This window comes from Aristolochia californica, unplaced genomic scaffold, assembly GCF_029961685.1.
Source record: "Aristolochia californica isolate CCGP_79_NKW_82.1479 unplaced genomic scaffold, dmAriCali1.0.hap1 SCAF_1, whole genome shotgun sequence".
Classification (NCBI taxonomy): domain Eukaryota; kingdom Viridiplantae; phylum Streptophyta; class Magnoliopsida; order Piperales; family Aristolochiaceae; genus Aristolochia; species Aristolochia californica.
The window spans coordinates 7,041,167-7,062,780 of NW_027181770.1; the positions used below are offsets into that span (position 1 = coordinate 7,041,167).

Sequence of the window (21,614 nt, forward strand, 5' to 3'; positions counted from 1 at the left end):
CTGCCACCATCTATCAACACCGTTACATTTTTGTTTTTCAATTTTCCAAGGACGTGTAACGTTTGTGGGTGTTCGGTACCTGCAATAGCATGAAAAGAAATTTCAGGTAAAACTTCATGAGAGTCTGGTTCTGGTTGATCGTCCTCCACATCTTTGATGCCCGTATGGGGTGAATCCTCGATCATAAATAATTGTGGTCGTTCGGCCTGGAACGAACTTCTCGTCATAATAATAGCATAACCCCTTCTCTCGAAGTTCTCGGGCTTCTTGGTTAGTGATACAACGGAAGGTTGTCGGATGAGGATTGGAGCTTTGGTGTATGCGCTGGGTCGGTGGAGGTCCTAACACACCAATGATTGAATTTGGTGAGGCCTTTGGTGTAAAAGTTGACTGAGACCGGAGTTGCTAGTTTGGTCTCCTCTGTAGCTGGTTTCGTTCCTTGATTAGCAGAGCTACTCCTATTGTATCTGCCAAGGTGCGAGGTTGTTTAATCTTAACATCTATGCGAATATCGTCTCACAGTACTGCAATAAAACAACCTATAAGGAACCTTTCGGGCAGACCGTCCACCTGGTGAGAAAGCTTTTCAAAAACTTCTTGATAAGCTGCTACGGTTGTGGTTTGTTTAAGCAGATTCAGAGCTTCGGATGGGTCCTCATAATCGGTTGGACCAAATTGAAGTTGTACAACTTTGGTGAACTCCTCCCATGTGAGTGGTCAGCGAAACTTCGTTAACCACCTGTGCCATTGCAGGGCGACGCCTACTAAGTGGAAAGAGGCGAGCTGAACCTGGACTTCTGGTGCATTGTTTTTGAAGTCAAAGTATTGTTCTGCCTTGTAAATCCATCCAATTGGGTCGTCTTCGTTAAATTTCGGGAAGGATAACTTAAGGTTTTGATGCGAATGGTCATTTCGAGTGTTTGGACGAGAAGTATGTGGGTGAAAAGATTCATCACGTGCAAAGGGATTGATGTCAGAAGAGCTAGTGTTTGGGCTGCGGAAGGCTCAAAGAGCTTGGAATTCGGTTAACATCGTTTCTAAGGTGGTGTTCACCTAATCAAAACTTGACTCGTGCCATGCCAAAATTTCATTGACCTCGTTGCGGAATTCTGCATGCGTTTTGCTGCGAGTATCCATGGTTGAGACCAGAGATTTTTTTATTTTTATTTTTTTTTGCTTTGGTTTGCGGCAACGCCAATATCAGCAATAATTTTTTTTTTTTACCTAAGTTCTCAGCTTCGGTACCTTAGTTCTGTAATTGGATGCATCTCGGTTGTGGCCAGCTCTAGTACTGACAACGGTAACGGCAACGGCAACAACGAGGAGGCAACGACGATTTCGGTAGCGTTGAGGAAGATCTATGGGTCTGATTCTCAGAAGCAACGGTAGCAGCGAAGAGGCGATGACTCTTCAGTCGCAGAGCTCGAGTCCCAGCAGCGGCAACGACAGCGTTGAGGAAGTCGGTGGTTGCAAATTTTCTTCCCAAACAGAGATTTCCTCTGATTTTGAAAGTTCTTCCCGAACAGAGATTTCCTCTGATTTCGAAATTTCTTCTCGAGCAGAGATTTTCTCTGATTTCGGAATTTCTTTCCAACGACAGAGGGAAGGCTGCTGTAACTTCGATTTTCGGAATTGTTCTCGGCGACGGTTATTGACAGCGAGATCGAAGGGAAGATTCACTGCAGAGGTCAATACGACTTGGAAGAGAAGCTGCGTCGGAGGGCACCAAAACAAAAAAAAAACAAATTTTGGAACAGAGAGGTTTGAAAGGAAGCAGCGACAACAGTTTGGAAAAACGGAAAGAGCGGAAGGAGAATTAGGGAAGATTATTCCGAGTTTTGGAAAGACGGGAAGAATGGAAGGAGAGTTAGGAAAATTGAAGAGCGTTGACAGAGAGAGACGTAGAGACAGAGGAAGGAACTTACAGATTGGAATCCCAGAGTCGTAACAGCTCTGATACCACTAATACAAAAATTTAAGATGAAGAAGAATATATGAACGGAGAAGGATAAGACGGAGTAAGGAAGATAAATTTTAGGATTAATCACATATATCTCTATTACATTTCATCCCGGCTATATATACAAGAAACTACCCACGACTCTGAAAAAGGAAATAACCTCCCACGATCAAAGAACTGATTAACCCATTAAAATTAACTGAATAAACACTAATTAATAACTGTTAAACCACTATCCCACTACCCAACGGCCTTAGCCATGTCCGGCTCTACCTTCGTGGTCTTCTTCATGTGGCCATATCAGTTTATGTGTATTCACCAAACCCTACAATCCCAAGCAACTAGAAAATAGTGAGAAGGTGAAAGCATAATCTGATGTGCATGACAAGCTCAATTTACTACGTCTACACTTTACAAATTGGAATCAGTGGTCATAAATTAAACAAAAAGAGGCAGCTTATTGAAGAGAGATAAGAGAAGCAGCTATTTCTATGATAGAGCAAATATAATCTGATATGAGAGATAAGTGGCAAGAAATCAGAATTTCTATCCTCTTCACCAGCATCGTAGCCTTGTCCATCGTTACTTTTTTTGCTGGTTCCATGGCTAGGTTTGCTTTCTCTAGGATGCTACTTGCAAGGTTAAAGTCTGCTTATCATTGATAAGGAAACAAATTATATATATCAACTCCAGTCTTATAAGAAAACAGGGAAAATGGCTTCCGATTTTTTTCCAGAAGAACTGGTAAGAAGACGAAAGTAAAATTGAATTCTCTGAGTTATCACCGATTAACTTCATGTGCGTGGAATGATCGACACAAATAATCAATCAATATTGTTGAAATGTTTACCCATAAAGGCTAGTTGCATAAATCTAAGAACATTTGATTTCGGTAGATTTGAGTCGATGGAATGAATGACCAGTCGAATAGACTGGAATTTGAATCTTTATCAATCGCTTCAATTTTAATATTCACAAACACAAGCAGTAAAGCAAAATCAAATCAAAAGCTACAGCTGCTGATAGCAAAGAACACTTCAACTCTCATCTCTAGGGCGTAACTAGTCCGACGTAAGGGACGACGACGGAGCCAATCCAGAGCATATTATTTCTTTCTTCGACTTCACTGACCTCCACCATGCCTCCCAAATCATTGTCGCCGATCACCCCTAGAAGCCTTGCGTCTTCACTGAACTTCATTGCAACGATGCGGCCTGTAGGAGACGACTCAAATGTTGAGGGCGGCGAGGGCATCGCCCATTTCTGCTCCCAACCCCAGGAGGTGGTGATCCAGAACTCGCCTCTCGAGTTTCTCTTGAGGTTGTCAGGAGATCCAGGCACGTTAACGAAGACTTCGTGAGTCCCTGCTCTGGGACCGGAAAGCCAGTAACGGACGATTCGGAAAAGGCTGGTCTCGGCTACAAGAAGGAAGGAGTTGTCTCCGCTGAGAGCCACCCCATTGGCGAAGGCGAGGCCTCTGAGTAACACCCTCACGGCTCTCGTTCTTGGGTTGTACGACAGCAATCTCCCCGTCTTGTCACTTGTTACTGCGATCAACTGGTTCTCCCTGTAATAAAGGAAGCTCGTTAGTTCTTCTCGACAAAGAGTGAGGAAGGGATTAATGGTGGCGAGGGGAAGAGGAGACTGTACATACCATCTTTGGTACTGAGTGCTTGAATCTGTGAAGTAAACGATGCCGTTCTGTTGGTCGATGTCCAAGCCATTGGTAAAGCGGAAGTGTTCCCCTTCAGCTTCTCTTGCAACCTGGGTGGCTAATCCACCACTGGGTCCAACCTCAAGAAGACCGTGATAGGCATCAGCGATGAAGAGACGGCCAGTATCGCTGTTGAACCGAAGACCCAGTGGTCTTCCACACGTCGCTTCCAGTTGAGGATCATGGTTCCCGTCGCAAACTTGCTTCGTCCTGATCAAAGATAAAGAAGGAACCCATCAGTACGTAAGTACAGATGCCTGTGCGCGACCCACAGGAAAGGAAAAAACACGCGGAATCTTCGAGTCTACGAACCTGTTCTGAGTAGTGGTGGCGAAGTCCACCCAGCCGCTATTAGGGACGAATTTGAGGATTCTTCCGTCGGAGACGCCGGTGTAAGGACCGCCTCCCGCGGTGTCAAAAGCTGCGGTCTCAGGGCCAGTCACTCCCGGAGGAAGGTCAATGCGAGAATATCTTTGAGAAGGCCAAGGCCCCGGAGCAGGGCGACTGCAAGCCGGGAGAGGGATCTTGGAGAAGGAGATGACAAGTAGTAGCAACAGTGGAACTAATCCAAACTTTGAAGCAGCCATGATTTGTGTACCGAACAGATGGATTGTACATGGAGGAAGAAGCCGATGATGTCACCTATACTTATAACCACGAACCTCTGACCTGCTTTCCTAATTTGAGTTTCCTAGTTGTTAACGAAGAAGCTTACTCTGAGGAGTCATCTTCTTCCTTCGTGTCAGTCTCTCATACTCGCAATCCAACATGACTTACTATTAATGAAGATCCACTTTTACTGTAAATCAGTAGAAACTATAAACTCCGATGAAGTTTCCTATTCGGAGTGTGATTAGTATACAGGAGGTACTCCGCACATCCTCCAGCCTAGTGTGGGCTTTTTACGGTGCTAAAAAACGCCTTCCGAAAATAAAAAATCTGGTGCCATTGATAGAAAGAATATCACTTTGGGTTTCTAGTCATTTGCAATTTGCTGGGAAAGGCCTTTCCCAACAAATTTCATATTTGGCTGAAAAATGTTTTCTCCCAATTTCAAATTGAAAAAACAGGAAAAAAATTTTCGATGAATTTTGAAATTCGTTGGTGCGAGCAACCACATACTATTAATCACAGCTAATATTAGTTAGATGGCGGGTTTCGTTAGATGGATTTGGCAGGAAATGTCGACAGAAGTGGCGCGAGGATTGGAGGGAGAGAAGAGAAGTAAAGAACAGGGAGATAAAAGGAAAAGAGAGAGAACAAAGGCCACATAACCGGTATTGGAGTGGGAAGGCCTCAGGTTTCGGAGAGACACCATTAGACATTCGGAGCGATTGAAGAATTTGGCGTAGGAGAGGCGAAAGGTGGTATCAAAGTTGGATGAGGGCGGGTGGTAGAGGTGTCGATGGGGGAAGATTTGTGGAAAGGGAGAGAGTCTGTGAGGCCGCTGAGAGGGGAACGTCGCCGGAGGCAGGGGTAGGGCAGCTGTGAATAGGGAGAGTTGAAGACAATGATGGCCAATGCAATGGAATTTGCTGTTGGGATGACTTGGAGAACAGATATCTGAGGTTAGGTCAAGCCAGAGTGCTGAAAACTAAGGGATTAAACATTTTTTATCTGTTGGTTACCTGGTTGCAAATATGCGAGTGTCTAGGGGCAACCGTGAGTAGGGATGGCATTAAGCCAAACCTACTTGACTAATGATTTAAAGTGAAACAACGTGAGATGATCTCATCTTCATCTTCTGTATCTTGTACCAAAAAAACCGAGGATGAATCATGAATGCCAAGACAGCGGGCGTCATAGTTCATTCCAATTTATTTACTAAATGATTTAAACTGTCAAATGATTTTTTTTTTTTTTTTTTTTTTTTGCGCAGTTTACTAAAAAAAATTTTTGCTCACAATTAATATATATTTTTTTCACTAAATTAAACTTACCCTTGATGAGATGAGATGTTCGAGTGAGACTACAGACATCTCTGAGCAACCTTGCCACAATTTCAAATGGAAATGCTGTTTGGTATCCCTCGGCCAGTCACCCCAGGTCCCGAAGAAGGAAGAAGCAACTCATAGGGAGGAACACCTGCCCCAGTTCTATTCTTCAAACGAGTGTCTCTATTCCTCTCATTTATAATCTCTTCTATTTCTTCCAATCTCGAAGAGAACCTCTTGAACGCCTGCTGAATTTCCTGATCATCAGTCCACCGTGCGTGCGTTAGGTGGAGCTGACCCAGGTACTCTTCGTCCGGCGCATGGGTCGACAGGGTGTCTTGCACTGCCATCACTTTGGTCGCCTGGAGCTGGGTTGCGATTGAAGATAGAAAAGTCTGCTGCGGATTTTGTAAAAACTTGGCGTAATCTGGTTCGCCTTCCCGTGGAATGAACTTCCTCATCAGAGCTGGGCGATTTGGCACGTACCCTCCAAATGGGTACTGGCCGAAGTTAATGGCGGCATGCTGCCCAGATGCAGTCCAGATCATGATGGTTAAAATGTCCGATAAATCTTCCTTGGTCTTAAGTTTAGGCCACCAAGGTTCGTTCCTCTTATCGGGGTGTCCTTTGTTTTTTATCTCGTCCCACCATGCTTGAAGCTCGTGGTCTGATGCCACACTGTTGGGTTCTTCGTAGAAACGGTTCACATAGAATTCCACCCAGTCTTTAATGGCTTCCCAGATGAGAAGTCCATCTGCTGCGTATGGGTAGTCCTGTATCAGGAGTCTCACGCCGCCAGGCTTCGAAGGATCTTCCACTGCCATTCCCCTGTATATGAATAGAACAGTGTTGTTTTGGGGCCAATTTTTTTGAAGCAATGAAAAAGATTATTTGCAACTCTAAACATGGATATACGTTGTTAATGAAAAGATGGGTTTAGGTACTGGCTCTTCAAACACAATCCAGGCAGTAAGCTGGAAGATTACCTCCGAATCAGATCAGTTGGTAGTGCCTCCATGTCAAATCGCCAGTTACTCTTGTATGCAGCAGAGCTCACCTCCAAAGAATACTTTCCTGGGCTGAAACATGACTCAATTATTCCCCCACCGTTTATCAAGCTCTGTCGTGCCAGAGCATTTATTTCCATGGTGTACCGCATATGTGGATGAAGCAACTTGTAGATAGGATGCATGCAGCTTAGCTGTCTGTGACTGGCGATAATGTAAGGCTCCATACAAGCATGAGTTCGCAACCTGAGAAGAAACAAGTAGCCAATTTTCAGAAAGTCCATTGGATGAAGAAATTGTATTGAGATTGTCAGTCAAACGAATTATGGGTCATGGACAGTCCAGGAGGGGTACCCTAGACCATATTGGCAATATTTGATTATTTGAGTTCAGTTACCAGTGGTTGACTAGCTGATGGACCCCGACATCGTTTGAACAAACATGAGCCTTAGCGAGCTTCCAAGTCCAGTATGATGTTGCATCATGGCCGTGAGTGTACACGCGTTTGGACTCTGGTGATGAAGGAGTTGGTGGAAGACTGAGCTCAATAGCAATTGGCCTGAGAGAATCCGAGTTTTGTGGAAGGAAGAAGATTGTCCTGGAAGCATAAGCCTTCCTCCCTTTCAAGGCATTCATCTTCTTGATAAAAGGCAGGAGCAAGTCATGGTAATCTAGAATGTATAGCCTTCCATTCTGAATTGCCTGCATGCATCATCGATGTATCACAAAGTTAAAGGCCAGAAGGTGATTCGGCACAGATACACATACAAACAGTATGCATTACAGAGAAATGATGTTAGACATGCATTAAGTTGTACCTCTTCAACACTCATCCCATTCAATTCTTGCTCGATGCATTCCTTTGTTAAAGCAGACTCTGGAGATCCAGAAACAGAACGATCCAATTTGCTACGAATTGGGAATTCCTGCAAAATCCAGGCAACATAATAATGATCAAATACTTGCAGAAGCAGAGTATGGATCAACTGACAAAGAAAAATCACAGTTAAGTACCCGCAGTCTCTCAATGTTCACTGGGTTGACACCAGCCAAAGTCTGTCTGGCGAATTCATTGTCACGCAACCATGCAAATCTATCTCCTATTAATTGATGTCCAATAAGGGTGGATCAGTGAACCCCAAACAATTCAAATTGCAGTACAAAAAAATTTGAAATTTAAAAGCTAAGCCCAGGTTGCATACTTGATATTATGGCAGGAGTTTCATACTTGAGCATACTTTCGCCTGCACTGACAACTTTTTTCATCATGGCCGGCAGCAACATGTTGCTAAAAATATTCTTGGATTCTTCAAGCTTCAAAGCAACACCATCCTTGTACAGTTGGTCGATTTCAGTGAAACACTGAAATGGATTGTCAGAACTGGAGAGGGCAGCAACAAGAGAAGGCACTAAATTATGGAGCAATGCTTTAAAGGCTCCAGCCGAGAAGGTGGCCTGCTTGGTTTCCTCAAATGTTTCATCCCGAGGGACATATACTGGATGAGGCTTGTTTAGTCTACTCTCTGAAAAAGGATCTGCAAACAGTAGAAACAGAGAGTTGTGAAGAAAGCTGTGATCAGCTCTAGATATCTTTGAACATGATATTTGTCTAAACATATCAATTTGAAATTTCTTCAAGAAAGAGAGAAAACAATTGAAATGTATTACATTATATGAACCTATACAAAAATGATACAGATTGAAATAAGTAAGCTCTGGAAAATTTTGAGGCCCTGTTTCACTATTTACAAGGCTGGTTGGTCAAGAATACGCAACAAAAGCGCTTTAAATTGTAACCAAATAAGGCATTAATGGTTGAGAACAAAAAGCTCCCATACTGTTGACTTGCTACCTCACAATCTTTAGTTGTTTTGCACAATGAAAGACAGGAATGAAATTGAGGGTTTCATGAGATCAGACTTTACAAACCTGAATTGCATGGACGTCTACCAGTACGACACCGCCTAGGATAAGGCCGCTCTTCGCCACCCAGAACTGGCCTTGCAAGATCTTCATCCTTGTCCGGATTGCCCAAGTCATTATAACAAGCATAATCATAAATTCTGTCAAATTTTTTGCGTTCACCTCTTCCATTCCCACGAAGGCTAACCAGCTCAGCAGCACGGAGTTCTTTTAAACCACTTGGAGTTTGGGAGGGTAGATATGACTACAGAAAGCAGGAATAAGAAGCTCAGCAACAGGACTGATAATAATCTCTTGAGTAGAAAACATTCGAAGTGTTTCTCATCCTTCTTTTTACCTGATTGCTGTATATAACCCTACTGTCAGGGTTATCATTCCGTGAGTGGATCCATGAATTTGCAGGGAAGAAGACTGGCCCGTCACTAAAGCCATATGATACAATTTCCATTAAGTAAAACTCCTTGGGTTGCAGATTAGTGACTATAATGGCCCCAGGTCGACCAAAACCAGATGGAACTGTGAGATTTGCCGTATACATGACAATATATCGATGGTTTGGTGAAGTTGAAAACCAACCTCTGACAGCAGTTTCTGCGCTTTTTTTCCCTACTTTGGTTACTGAAATAGAACAGCAAGATAAGTTATTCTACAGCCTACAACTAAAATAAGATATCATAATTCACAAATTCAAAGAATTACATAAATTTTAGCTGACAGAAAAGGTCCGACAGAAAACCAGACGAGGAGAGTGAAGCTAGAAGGAAAAAGAAAAATAGAAAAGAAGTAAATTTTCAGATAAAATAAACTTGTGTGCAACGGAAACAAACAAATCAGTGATTCAGTATCTTCCAGAAAAGCAAACTATCTTCAATAAACTACTGAAAGCTGAAAAAGAATTTGTATTTAATTGCTACAGAAAACAAAAAGTGATGAAATTTGAAGACCCTCTAAGCGCAAAAAAGTGAGACAAAACGAATCCTTTGAATAAGTTATTATTTACTATTGGCACATTAACCTGGATCAATCTCCTCGCTGACAAGCTGGACCATGATCCCCTGACCAATTCCATTAACGAATGACTCCCAGCTTTCCTCAATCTTGTCATTCAGTTTCTCCTTCATCTTTTTCCTGATTGTGATCACCACCTTGACATTGATATCCGATGGCGATGTTCGGGATACGCCGGAGCCGGACAAGGTGGTGGTGGTGGTCGCTCCTACGCTTTGGTCGCCGCTGCTGATAACTGCTCGGATTGGTCGAGCTGTTTGTCGCCGGGATCGGAATCGTGTCTCTTGGGTCGGCTTGATCCCCCCATTTTTGTCGTGGGTACGTATACAAATGCTGAACTGAAGAGCAGGAGTAGTCTCTGATTTGCAGAGAGGTGGCCGAGCTGGTAACATCTCAGCAATCTCAATAACTCAAAGCAAATCCAGGAAGTTTCAAAGAAGAAAATCCCACTGAAGAGAGAAAATCCCGTTTGCCTGGTGGAGAGGCGAGTACAGACAGGAGAAACTAGTATTTAATTACTCACCGGCACTTCACAGAGCCGAAGACTTTTGGGTCTGTTAGTGGATGCGAAAGTGAAAGTTCACTCAGTCCGTGTAAAACGAGTGTAGGTTCACTTTCATTTACTCTGTCTCGACGTTTCCGACACACCCTCTCTCCCGATTTCATCGATCTTTGGCAAACCTCTGCTTTTATCCATCGCCCTCGCATCTGTCTCATGGAGAATACACGAATCGTATTTGTGACGGAATTCTCTCAACACGTAGACATGAAAATGCACTTTCATAAAAAAAATATTCATTTTCATTTTCTCATTTTATATTTCGCTAACTCCCCTTGTTTTTTAGTTTCGAACGAAGTTCTTTACTTTTTATTTCCTTTTAATTGCTTAAAAATAAACAGTTAAAGAACAATTCCGAATCATGAAGCTATTATGCACGTAATAATATTATTATTTTAGTTGTTTTATTTAATTTATTTTATTTTATTTCAGTTTTAGGTCATAGGGTATTTTTAGAATATTTTATTTATAGGAGTATTTTTGGAATATTTTATTATAAACCCTAACCGGGTGAACCCTATTTAAGGGGTAAGACTAATGAGAAACAGAAGCATTGAAGTATTAAGAATTAGGTTAAATCTAGAGTAAAGATGCTTAGAGTTCTCCATAACGAGCTTTAGGGTTTTCAAGCTTCCCTTAGGCTTGATCTTTCGTTTTCGTCTTCTCCATGTCTTTCTATTATCCCTGCGGTAATGCCTGGAAGACCCATAACCCGTGGCAGATTGCAGATCCTCCCAAAGAATCCATGTGTCAGATCCGGGACCGTAACAACTGGTATCACAGCGGGAAGACGATGAGCCAAGCAAACCCATGGATGGCGATGCAGAGACAAATCAGAGAAATGGCTGCAGTAGGCATTGCAGCGGAAAGAATACAAAAATGGCGTACGAACTGGATGAAGTATTTTTTTCCAACGATGCAACAAGAGGTAGTCGATCGAGAAACAGTCTCGGACGGGAAAATGGCTACCAAATTAACCACTTCGTCCAGTCTACCAGCGGAAACCTCTGTGGAAGTTTTGGGGACAATCTCGGATCCGGATGAGCAGAGACGCTTGGCATCACAAAAAATCAAGATTTCCGCGCATGGAAATCCAAAGCCGAACGACAACAACGATTTGGGAAAATAGGGGGGGTTTTCTGCTACCACATCGTCGGCGTTGGTCAAATTGGGGGAGACCTTAAATCCGAAATCACACCAACACGACTCACGGCAAGCAGAACACCATCCCGAACTGGAGAAGGAATATCTTCCGGCGACTATTTTGACTGGGACACAAGCGGTGAAACCCCAAAGGGCTGCCATTCGCCACCGGACACGGAGGAGGCTCCGTCGGCGCCGTTGGAAACATGTCCGGTGGGATGTGACTTCCGGCCACCACTTCCCACTGGCAATCCCCCTCTCGGCAAAACAGAGGGAACCCAATTTCCAAATTGGGTGGGGTAAGTTTCGACAACCTCATTTTTCCATTCAATCTTGCGGTCAGAAGACCAAATTCGTGTTGCTGTGTGATGAAGTCTCTGCAATGCAAGAGACATTTTTTTGGGGGATTACTGGAAGGAGAATAAAAATTGAATAGTGGCTGTTTTATTTTTCTGTTGCCGTGAACCTCAGTGTGGCTCAGAAAATTTTTTGGGGGGGACTTTGTTTTTCTGTGGAGGAGCACAAAAATGTTCAATTTTTTGTTAAGCATGAGCAGAGGCTGGATTGTGGTGGTGGGTACCTGAAGTTGCTAAGCAGTGATTTGGATCCAAGAGACTTTGGTGAATGACCTTAGCAGTGATGGCTTCAAAGCAATCTGGATGTTGGACCCAGGAATAAAACATGAGGAAGGTTATTTTGTATATGATAGTGGTACAGAGAATAATGTGTGGGTTCAACAAGCTGACTGCTGACCATATATTGGGGAAGTATGGCCTGGACAAGGTGTTTTCTCTGATTTTACACAAGAAAAATTTTGTTCATGGTGGGCAAAGTTGGTTAAAGACTTCATTGCAAATGGTGTTGATGGTATATGGAATGATATGAATGAGCCTGCTATTTTTAAGACTGTCACTAAAACAATGCTTGAGAGTAACGTTCACAGAGGAGATGTTGATCTTGGTGGTTTTCAAGATCACTCACATCATCATAATGTTTATGGTTTGTTGATGGCAAGGTGAACATATGAAGGAATGAAGATTGTTACAAGTGAAAAGCGTCCCTTTGTTCTCACTAGAGCTGGATTTGTAGGTAGACAAAGGTATGCTACAACATGGACTAGAGACAATCTGTCACACTGGGACCACTTACATATGAGTTTATCCATGGTACTTTTGTTGTGTCTCAGTGGTCAACCATTATCAGGACCCGATATTGGTGGTTTTGCTGCGAATGCAACACCTAAATTATTTGGAAGATGGATGGGCTTAGGTGCTTTGTTTCCTTTCTGTTGTGGGCATTTCTGAAAGTGATGAGCCCTGGTCTTTTGGAGAAGAATGTGCAAAAGTATGTCATCTGGCATTACTGAGACGCTACCGCTTCCTGCCACACTTATATACTCTTTTTTTTATGGCGCATACCAAGGGTAATCCCGTTCCAACTCCTACATTCTTTGCAGATCCAATAGATCCAAATTTGAGGAAAATTGAAAATTCCTTTCTACTTAGTCCACTTTTAATATGTTCCAGCACTACACCTGAGAAAGGATCGCATCAACTCCTACAGCAGTTTCCTAGGGGCATTTGGATGAGTTTTGATTTTGATGACCCACATCCTGACTTACCCACTCTACAGTTGCAAGATGAAACTGGGAGAACAGAAGGTCTCTTTGAAGATGATGGGGATGGATATGGATTTAGTAAAGGAGAATATGTCTTCACATATTATGTTGCTGACCTACAATCCTTAGTTGTCACAGTAAAGGTTTCCAAAGTTGAAGGATCATGGACAAGGCCCGAGAGGCACTTACATGTATGTTTATTGCTAGGTGGAGGTGCCAAGCTTGATGCACTGGGCACTGATGGAAAGGTGATTCAGATAAGGATGCCTTCAGAAAATGAAGTGAGTGACCTCATAGCCAATAGCAAAAAGCAGTACGAAACACTTTTAGAAAACGCCACAAATATTCCAGCTGTAGAAGAACAAGCAAGCCAGAAGGGTGACGAGTTTGAGGATATTGATGGGGATGAGGATGAAGATGATGCAGTTGCTATTCCACCTACAGTTGCTGCTCGTGCTCTAGGTTTGGGACAGCAACTATTTTATGGCCAAGGTCCTTCCGCTGATACAGTGCTTAATGGGTTAGGGTCTTGTGAGAGAATGATGCAATTTCAAATTGCTGCTGCTGTTGCAGGCAACATGGTGGTCTCCTTTCATCACTCCGCTATGACTTTGGAACTTCATAACCAATTTCATCAGAAATTGCTTCCAATAGCAGCGGTAGAGATCTCAAATACCATGGACTGTACGTATGATGAGTTGTTCGCTGTAATTCAGGACAGTGAACAACAACTTGGGCTGTCTGGAATTTTGAGGACAACCTGGTTAGATTCATGCAATGTTGGGGTTTCTGCTGATGTTGGGGATGAGGGAAACCCATGCCGTCTTCCTAGTGCAGTAAAGTTACTTGCCGATTCAGTTCTCCCAACCATACCACGTCACCGTGCTGATCCTGTTGTCTGTTATGGTTTCAGGCCTCTGAGTGTGTCCAGGTGCAGCCACTGGAGGGGGTATGTGGGGCTGAGTCTACTCCTTCCCAAGGGGCTGGTCATGATGTTATTGCTGCCATGCTGGCAATGGCTAGGCAGTGCCACTTCGCCAATGGGGGGCCGCCGTGAGGGATTGTTGTACACCAGTCTAGGACTGAGGGAGGACAACTTTGTTGTAGGGCGAGATGTAGCGACGTTCGGCACGCCTTCCTACAATTGAAAAAAAAATCCTAGAGGAAATGGACCAGTTTTTGGGCGTCCAGAGAGCAAACATAGCGATTGTGGATGCTAATTGGGCATAGGTGGAGATGCGACATAGAAACCCTACTTTCGAGCTTGAGGACAAGCTCGTTCTTCCAGGGGGGTGTAATGTTATGCATGCAATAATATTATTATTTTAGTTGTTTTATTTAATTTACTTTATTTTATTTCAGTTTTAGGTCATAGGGTATTTTTGGAATATTTTATTGTAAACCCTAACCGGGTGAACCCTATTTAAGGGGTAAGACTAATGAGAAACAGAAGCATTGAAGTATTAAGAATTAGGTTAAATCTAGAGTAAAGAGGCTTATAGTTCTCCTCAACGAGCTTTAGGGTTTTCAAGCTTCCCTTAGGTTTGATCTTTCGTTTTCGTCTTCTCCATGTCTTCCTATTATCCCTGAGGTAATGCCTGGAAGACCCATAACCCGTGGCAGATTGTAGATCCTCCCAAAGAATCCATGTGTCAGATCTGGGACCGTAATAGAAGCAACTTCGGTTGATAGATAAATTGCCAGGAAAAATGAAAACTGTGGTCGGATTTTTACACGAAGAAAATAAAATGTTCTTCTCTCATAAAACTCAAACAAGGACTTGAACCCTAAGTGACCCATCCGTCGACAATTTTCCATTGTTGGTATACATTTGAATAAATATAGGAATTATTAATTAACATTCATTTTAGTCAATTATTTTTATGTCATATTTTTAGTACATATTTAGATAATTAAATAATTACCACAACATTCTTAATTATACAAATATCTCGTGACATTAAGTTTAGTCACATAAAGTTAATGGCATAAAAAATTATGATTAATCATGGGGATATAATAATTTAACGCCTGATAGGGTAAATGTTATATTTACGTGATTAATCAGGATGGGAAAGAAATATTTAAAAAAAATTTCTAGATTCCCTACCAGCCTAGAATATTCTTTTACAAACAAATTTCTTGGTTCCATCATAAAGAGACATAAATCGTATCTGTTTTATAATCTAAGCCCACAGGAAATATTATAATGATCAGTTGATTTATTTGTTTGGATTATTTACATGGGTAAATATTCAGAATTTGGCTTCATTACATGTTTAGTAAACTTGTTGTCTACTTTTTGCAGCTCTTCAAACTTTGTCTGTCCCAAAATTTGATTCCTCTATTGTTCCCCTAAATAGAGAAAATTATATTGAGTGGAAGGAGAAACTTCTCCTATCATTAAAGTGCATGGATCTTGACTTGGCACTTAGAATTGATGAACTTCTGAAACCCACTGAATCCAGTACCCAAATTGAGAAAACATCATTTGAACTTTGAGAGAGATCCAATCGATTGTGATGTTTATTAAGTCTCATATTGAGAAGACTATTCGTGGATCTGTTCCTGAATGTGCCAAAGCCAAGGATTATCTTCATGCTATTCAGGAAAAGTTTGAGAATTCCGATAAGGCATTAGCAAACACCCTGATAACCCAAATGTGTTCCTTAGTGTGTTTTGAATCTAATATGACTCATGCTTCTTATAACACTTGGTGGATTGATTCTGGTACTATAATCCATGTTGCCAACACCATATAGGATTTCTTGAACCAACGAAAACCGATGCCAAGTGAATGCTCAATTTATTCAGGAAACAAGATGGGTTCACATGTGGAGGCGGTTGGAACTTTCAGACTTGTCCTAAATACTAGCTTTGTCTTACACCTTGAAAGGACATTCTATGTTCCATCTTTTTCTAGAAACCTTATCTCAGTTTCCAGACTTTCACCCTTTGGATTCAGTTTTAATTTCCTTGGAAATTTCCTTCATTTGTATAAAGACTATTTTCTTGTTGGAAATGACATTTTGGAAGAAGGATTGTTCAAACTTCTTTTAAACCTACATGTAATTGCAATCTTACAACTATACATGGTATTAAAGTTGGCATTAAGAGAATCTTATAAATGAGAAATCCTCCATGTTATGGCACAAGAGATTAAGTCATATCTCCATTGATAGAATTAAAAGATTAGTTAATGATGAAGTCCTTGAGGCTCTTGATTTTACTGATTTTGGTACATGTGTGGATTGCATCAAAGGCAAGTAAACCGATAAGTACAAGAAAGGTGTCAGGAAGACTTCTGATGTCTTAGAAATCATACACACTGATATTTCAAGTCCTTATAATGCATGTTTCAATGGTCAGAAGTATTTCATTACCTTTATTGATGACCATGCACGATATATATATCTCTATATGGCTTATGATAGAAGTGAAGCACTAAGTGCTTTTAAGGTCTATAAAGCAGAAGTAGAAAAATAATTAAGCAAACAAATCAAAATCGTGAGGTCAGATAGATGTCATGAATATTATGGAAGGTACACTTAAAGAGGATAATTGTCTGGTCCTTTTGCAAGGTTTCTTGAGGAACAATGTATTGTGCCATAATACACAATGTTTGGCTCACCGTCTCAAAATGGTGTGGCTTAAAGAAGAAACCAAACATTAATGGACATGGTAAGGAGTATGATAAATAACTCTAACATCTCATTGTCTTTGTGGAGTGAAGTTCTCAAAACTGCAGTCTATGTACTCAATAGGTTCCATCTAGGGGTGGCATCGAGCCGAGCCGAGCCTGAACCTGCCTATGTTCGAGCCGAGGTTGATTTAAATATTTTGAATCGAGCTTCGAGCCGAACCTCGTCTCGATCCTAAAATTGTTATCGAGCTCGACCTCAAAAATTTTAACCGAGTTCGAGCCGAGCTCGAGCTTCAACATACATTTAAAATTTTTCAAAAAATATATATAAAAAAAATTATATATAAAATTATGTATACATTTTACATAAAATTGGGCATGACCTCTACATAAAATTGGGCATAACCTATATATATAATAAATGTATAAGATTGGGCATGACCTCTACTTAAAATTGAGCATAATCTATGTATATAATACCTATATAAAATTCGGCATGACCTCTACTTAAAATTGGGCATAATCTATATACATAATACCTACATAAACACTCCATAAACACTCCATAAAATTGCCTATACATTCCATAAACACTCCATGAAATTGTTTATACACTCCATACACTCCATAAAATAGTCTGAATACTCCATACACTGCATAACATTATGAAGAAACTCCATACAATAATCAAACGCAACAAAATTAAATGAAATATCAATATCAATTTACAATCACCCAAGTAAAAACTATAAATCCTTTAAATAAAAACCTATTACTATTAGTGACTTATTAGAAAATTACAAGAAATATTTTAAATTTTTCTTACGAAAGTTAAATGGACCTCTTATTGCCTCTTTTAGGGAAATAAATAAAAATTAATAATCAATCTAATATATTATTATACTTATCAATGCATTTTTAATCAAATAAAATGTCAAACACAAAATTGCAATGAAAATTACTTCATGCTAAAAGTATTACAGTATCAACTGTTAAATACTTATTCAAAAATTTTCTATACAATTTTATACCCCATCTTGGCATGAAAATCTTACTTAGAAAATTATATGATTTTTTAATAAGAATTTTCAATTAGAAAAATGTTTACAAAAAACTGAGGCGACGACGACGGACGCGGCGGCGAAGAAAACACGACAACGAGGAGAGGAAGAAATCGAACGGAAGGCCACAGAGGCGGTCGACGAGCAGCTATCGACGGCAATAGAGGCGGCGACAACAGTCAACGGGAGGAGCTCGACGGTGAAAAGGGGAGGAAAAAATTGCCCCCCCCCCCCCCTCGCTCTCGCTCTCAATCCCGATCCCGATCCCGATCCCGACCCCGATCCCGACCCCAATCCCGACTCACCTCAAGCTGGTTCGCGAGCCAACGAACCAAACCTGGCTTCGGTCGAGCTCGGCTCGTTAATTTAAACGAGCCGATTTTGGACCTCGAGAGATAACGAATCGAACCGAGCCGAACTCGAGCCGCTCACGAGCCGGATCGGTTTGAAGCCACCCCTAGTTCCAACCAAGGCGGTTCATAAAAATGTCATTTGAGTTATGGAAAGTTTGGAAACCTAGTTTAAGGCATGTATATGTTTGGGGCTATCCAATTGAAGTTCAACTTTTAAATCCACATGAGACAAAGTTAGACTTTAGAACAATCAATAGACATTTCATTGCCTATGCGAAAAAGTCTAAGGGATACAAATATTATTGTCCATCTTGTTCGACAAGAATTGTCGAATCTAATAATGCAAGGTTCCTTGGGAATGATGAGATTAGTGGTAGTAGCCAACCTCAAAACTTAGTTTTTGAGGAGCATACAAGTTCTCAACCTGCTTCTACAACTTTTCATGGATTGGTTGTTGTTCATGATAATCATCAGGATTCAATTATTACAGTACAACCAATAGTTGAAGAATCGTCTCATCATAAGGATACTCCTATAGATCAAATTACTCCACATTTTTAACCTAAAAATGTTGAAGTACCATTAAAAAAATCTTCAAGAGTTAGGAAACCTGCAATCTTTTCAGAATATGAAGTATACTTTTAAGAGACTGACATGGACATTTGTACTGAAGATGATTCTATTACATTTTCACATGCCATGAGTGGACAAAAATCCACATTATGGAATGATGCCATGAAGGAAGAGTTGAATTCAATGACTAAAAACCAAGTCTGAGATCTTGTTGAATTGCCTAAAGGGGGGAAGGCCATTGGTTGTAAATGAGTTTTTAAAACCAAAAGAAACTCTTTAGGCAATATTGAAAGATATAAGGTAAAACTTGTAACCAAAGGATTTACTCAACAAGAAGGAATTACGATACCTTCTCTCCTATTTCAAAGAAGGATTCATTTTGAATAATCATGGCATTAGTAGCTCATTTTGATATGAAGTTACATCAAATGGATATGAAAACGGTTTTCCTTAATGGAGACCTAGAAGAAGAGGTTTACATGAAACAACCTGAATGTTTCATTTCAGAGGGGAATGATCATTTGGTTTGTAGGCTTAAGAAATTTATATATGGACTAAAACAAGTCTCCCGTTAGTGGTGTTTAAAATTTCATGATGTTATTTCTTCATTTGGTTTTACGGAGAATATCATGGATCAATGTATATACCATAAGGTCAGTGAGAGCAAAATAATTTTCTTAGTCCTATATGTAGATGATATTCTACTTGCTTCAAGTGATTTAGGATTACTTCATGAGGCTAAACGATTTCTCTTGATGAAATTTGATATGAAGGATATGGGCGAAACTGCTTATGTCATAGACAAAAAGATTGATAGAGACAGATCCCAAGGGACATTAGGATTGTCTCAAGAAGCCTATATCAACAAAATTCTAGAGATATCGTATAAATAATTGCACATCTGGTGTTGCACCTATTGTCAAAGATAACAAATTAAGTTTGGAACAAGGTCCACGAAATAATTTAGAGAGGGAACAAATGAACAATATACTATATGCTTCCGTAGTTGGGAATTTAATGTATGCTCAGGTTTGCACAAGACCTGACATAGCATACGCAGTGGGAATGTTGGGTAGATATTAAATTAATCCCGGTTTGGACCATTGGAAAGCTAAAAAGAAAGTCATGTGATACCTTCAGGGGACTAAATGCTACAAACTTACATATAGATGATCTGATCATCTGGAAGTGATTGAATATTTAGACTCTGATTTTGTTGGTTGCCATGATTCGAGAAAGTCAACATCGGGATACGTCTTCTTATTAGCTGGAGGTACCATTTTTTGGAGAAGTGCAAAACAATATTTGATTGCTACTTCTACCACTGAAGCAGAGTTTGTAACATGTTTTGCAGCGTCATCACAAGCAATATGGTTGAAGAGTTTTATTTCAGGGTTTGAAATTGTTAATACAATTTATAAGCCATTAAGGATTTATTGCGACAATTCCGCAGCAGTGTTTTTGGCCAAGAACAATAAGAGCGGAAGTCATAGTAAGCATATTGACATAAAGTTTTTAGCTATTCGAGAACATGTCAAAACAAACAATGTGGTTGTGGAACACATCAGGACTAGATTAATGATCGTTGATCCGTTGACAAAAGGTCCACCACCTGTTGTTTATAAGGGACATGTTGAACATATGAGACTCAGTTCTATTAAATAATTTCTATAATTGAGATTCCTTTATGTTTGTATCGCAATTTTGTCAATGAAAAACTCCATTAAGTTCATTTGTGTCTTCTCTTATTTGGTTGTACATAATGTTTAGAGAATGATAAAATAAGATGATCCCGAATGAGCATTATGAAAGTTCATTCATAAAGAAATATACCGCATAAGGTTCTCATTCAAATGAGACAGTTGCATTGTAATACGTGGAAGGTAATATTTGCTCTAAATGACCTACTGCCACAATTCATGTAATGTAATCTTTTTTGTTTGAGTATAAGGATATTATATCTATGAAAAATATTCTTGAAGATATATCAATAATCAATGATATATATTAAGTATGCGTATGGATCAAGTGGGAGAGTATAAGACGGTTGACGAACTGTCACCTAGACGGTTCACGAACCTTACGATCTGGTCATCGATTTTCCATTGATGGTGGTTAGCGGTTATAACCTTATGGTTTTCTTCGGTTTGGTAGTCTCTTTTGATAGTGAAGAGGCTATAAGAAAGGGTCTGGTTATGTCTGATCATTGTCATCGACGAGCTTTTGTGATACACGAAATAATACTGTTCACTCGGGTAGTTGGAGACGAAGACGCAGAATGATTTTATGTATATTTTTATTAAAAAATTCATGATATTAAATATCCTACACGACGAACAAGAGGAAAGGAACTCGGGCAACTGTTTGAAACAGTTCCGAGTTCCTTTCCTAGAAGAGTCGTGATGAGCCCGCGATAATTGATGACAGCCACCACCACCGCCTGTCCGTTCGGAATCTATGAGGTCCCCGTTCCGTCAACCCAGCGTGCTAAATGTGAGATTCCTCTCAAGTCCTATTAATTTTATATTGAGAAAAGCTACCAGAGGTTTCAGATCGTGCAGCCCATCGGGTCCCTTACGTTTTCCTCTTCTTTCTGGATAAAGTTGAAAATGTACGGCTGTAGCGTGTAGAACTCCCTCGTCTTCTTCGTTTTGTCATCCTCTTTACATAATTTTGCTACTCGTTTGTCCTTGGACGAAATAAAGAAATCGCTGCATGTGCTTTGGCTGACCTTTTGGCTCGAGATATTATGATCACTTCCGTTCATTCCTCGAAGTTCTTGAAGTTTTATATTGATAGATAGGAAGCGGCTGCTCACCTTCTTCCTCCATCGTCTGGTATACGTAACTTCAGTTTGATAAATGAAAAAAACTAATTTGTTTTCTTTTTGTTATTTGATTTTTGTAACTGAAATGCATGGACTATTGACGTCCGGATCACACAGAAACCCATTTTTTAAAGGGGTGATTAGTTATCACAACTCACAAATCTCATCTTCAGAGTCGAGACTTGTCCGTTGTTCATGTCACGGATTCACAGTCGATCAGGAGGCCTGCGTGTGTTCCGACGTCTCAAAGTCTTCACCAAACAAAAATAAATAGAAATTTTATAAGCCTAT

General features: G+C 40.6%; 2 protein-coding genes and 1 pseudogene across 2 annotated transcripts; 1 reads left to right on the forward strand and 2 right to left on the reverse strand.

Moving 5' to 3' along the window:
* Positions 1-3,010: 3,010 nt before the first annotated feature.
* On the reverse strand, positions 3,011-4,261 carry LOC137945442 (protein STRICTOSIDINE SYNTHASE-LIKE 10-like). Its single transcript, XM_068791339.1, has 3 exons — positions 3,987-4,261; positions 3,615-3,884; positions 3,011-3,527 (listed from the first exon to the last, which is right to left on the reverse strand). Exons 1-3 carry the CDS (start codon positions 4,259-4,261, stop codon positions 3,011-3,013), a joined length of 1,062 nt encoding a protein of 353 aa, XP_068647440.1.
* A 1,027-nt stretch (positions 4,262-5,288) lies between these two features.
* Positions 5,289-10,175, reverse strand: LOC137944301 (lipoxygenase 6, chloroplastic). Its single transcript, XM_068789949.1, has 9 exons — positions 9,554-10,175; positions 8,876-9,156; positions 8,545-8,782; positions 7,818-8,150; positions 7,630-7,715; positions 7,434-7,541; positions 7,013-7,317; positions 6,595-6,861; positions 5,289-6,436 (listed from the first exon to the last, which is right to left on the reverse strand). The coding sequence occupies exons 1-9, from the start codon at positions 9,936-9,938 to the stop codon at positions 5,677-5,679; spliced, it is 2,763 nt and encodes a 920-aa protein (XP_068646050.1). The 5' UTR covers positions 9,939-10,175; the 3' UTR covers positions 5,289-5,676.
* An 809-nt stretch (positions 10,176-10,984) lies between these two features.
* On the forward strand, positions 10,985-14,310 carry LOC137945451 (uncharacterized; annotated as a pseudogene).
* Positions 14,311-21,614: the final 7,304 nt, after the last annotated feature.

Excerpts from the sequence above, each read along its gene's own strand:
- LOC137945442 (XM_068791339.1), bottom strand. The coding sequence starts at position 4,261 with ATGGCTGCTTCAAAGTTTGGATTAGTTCCACTGTTGCTACTACTTGTC. Across the intron at positions 3,885-3,986 it reads GCCACCACTACTCAGAACAG|GACGAAGCAAGTTTGCGACG; the intron begins GTTCGTAGACTC and ends ATCTTTGATCAG. Across the intron at positions 3,528-3,614 it reads AGCACTCAGTACCAAAGATG|GGAGAACCAGTTGATCGCAG; the intron begins GTATGTACAGTC and ends CCTTTATTACAG.
- LOC137944301 (XM_068789949.1), bottom strand. The coding sequence starts at position 9,938 with ATGTTACCAGCTCGGCCACCTCTCTGCAAATCAGAGACTACTCCTGCT. Across the intron at positions 9,157-9,553 it reads CAGCGAGGAGATTGATCCAG|TAACCAAAGTAGGGAAAAAA; the intron begins GTTAATGTGCCA and ends GTTCTATTTCAG. Across the intron at positions 7,318-7,433 it reads ATGGGATGAGTGTTGAAGAG|GCAATTCAGAATGGAAGGCT; the intron begins GTACAACTTAAT and ends TGATGCATGCAG.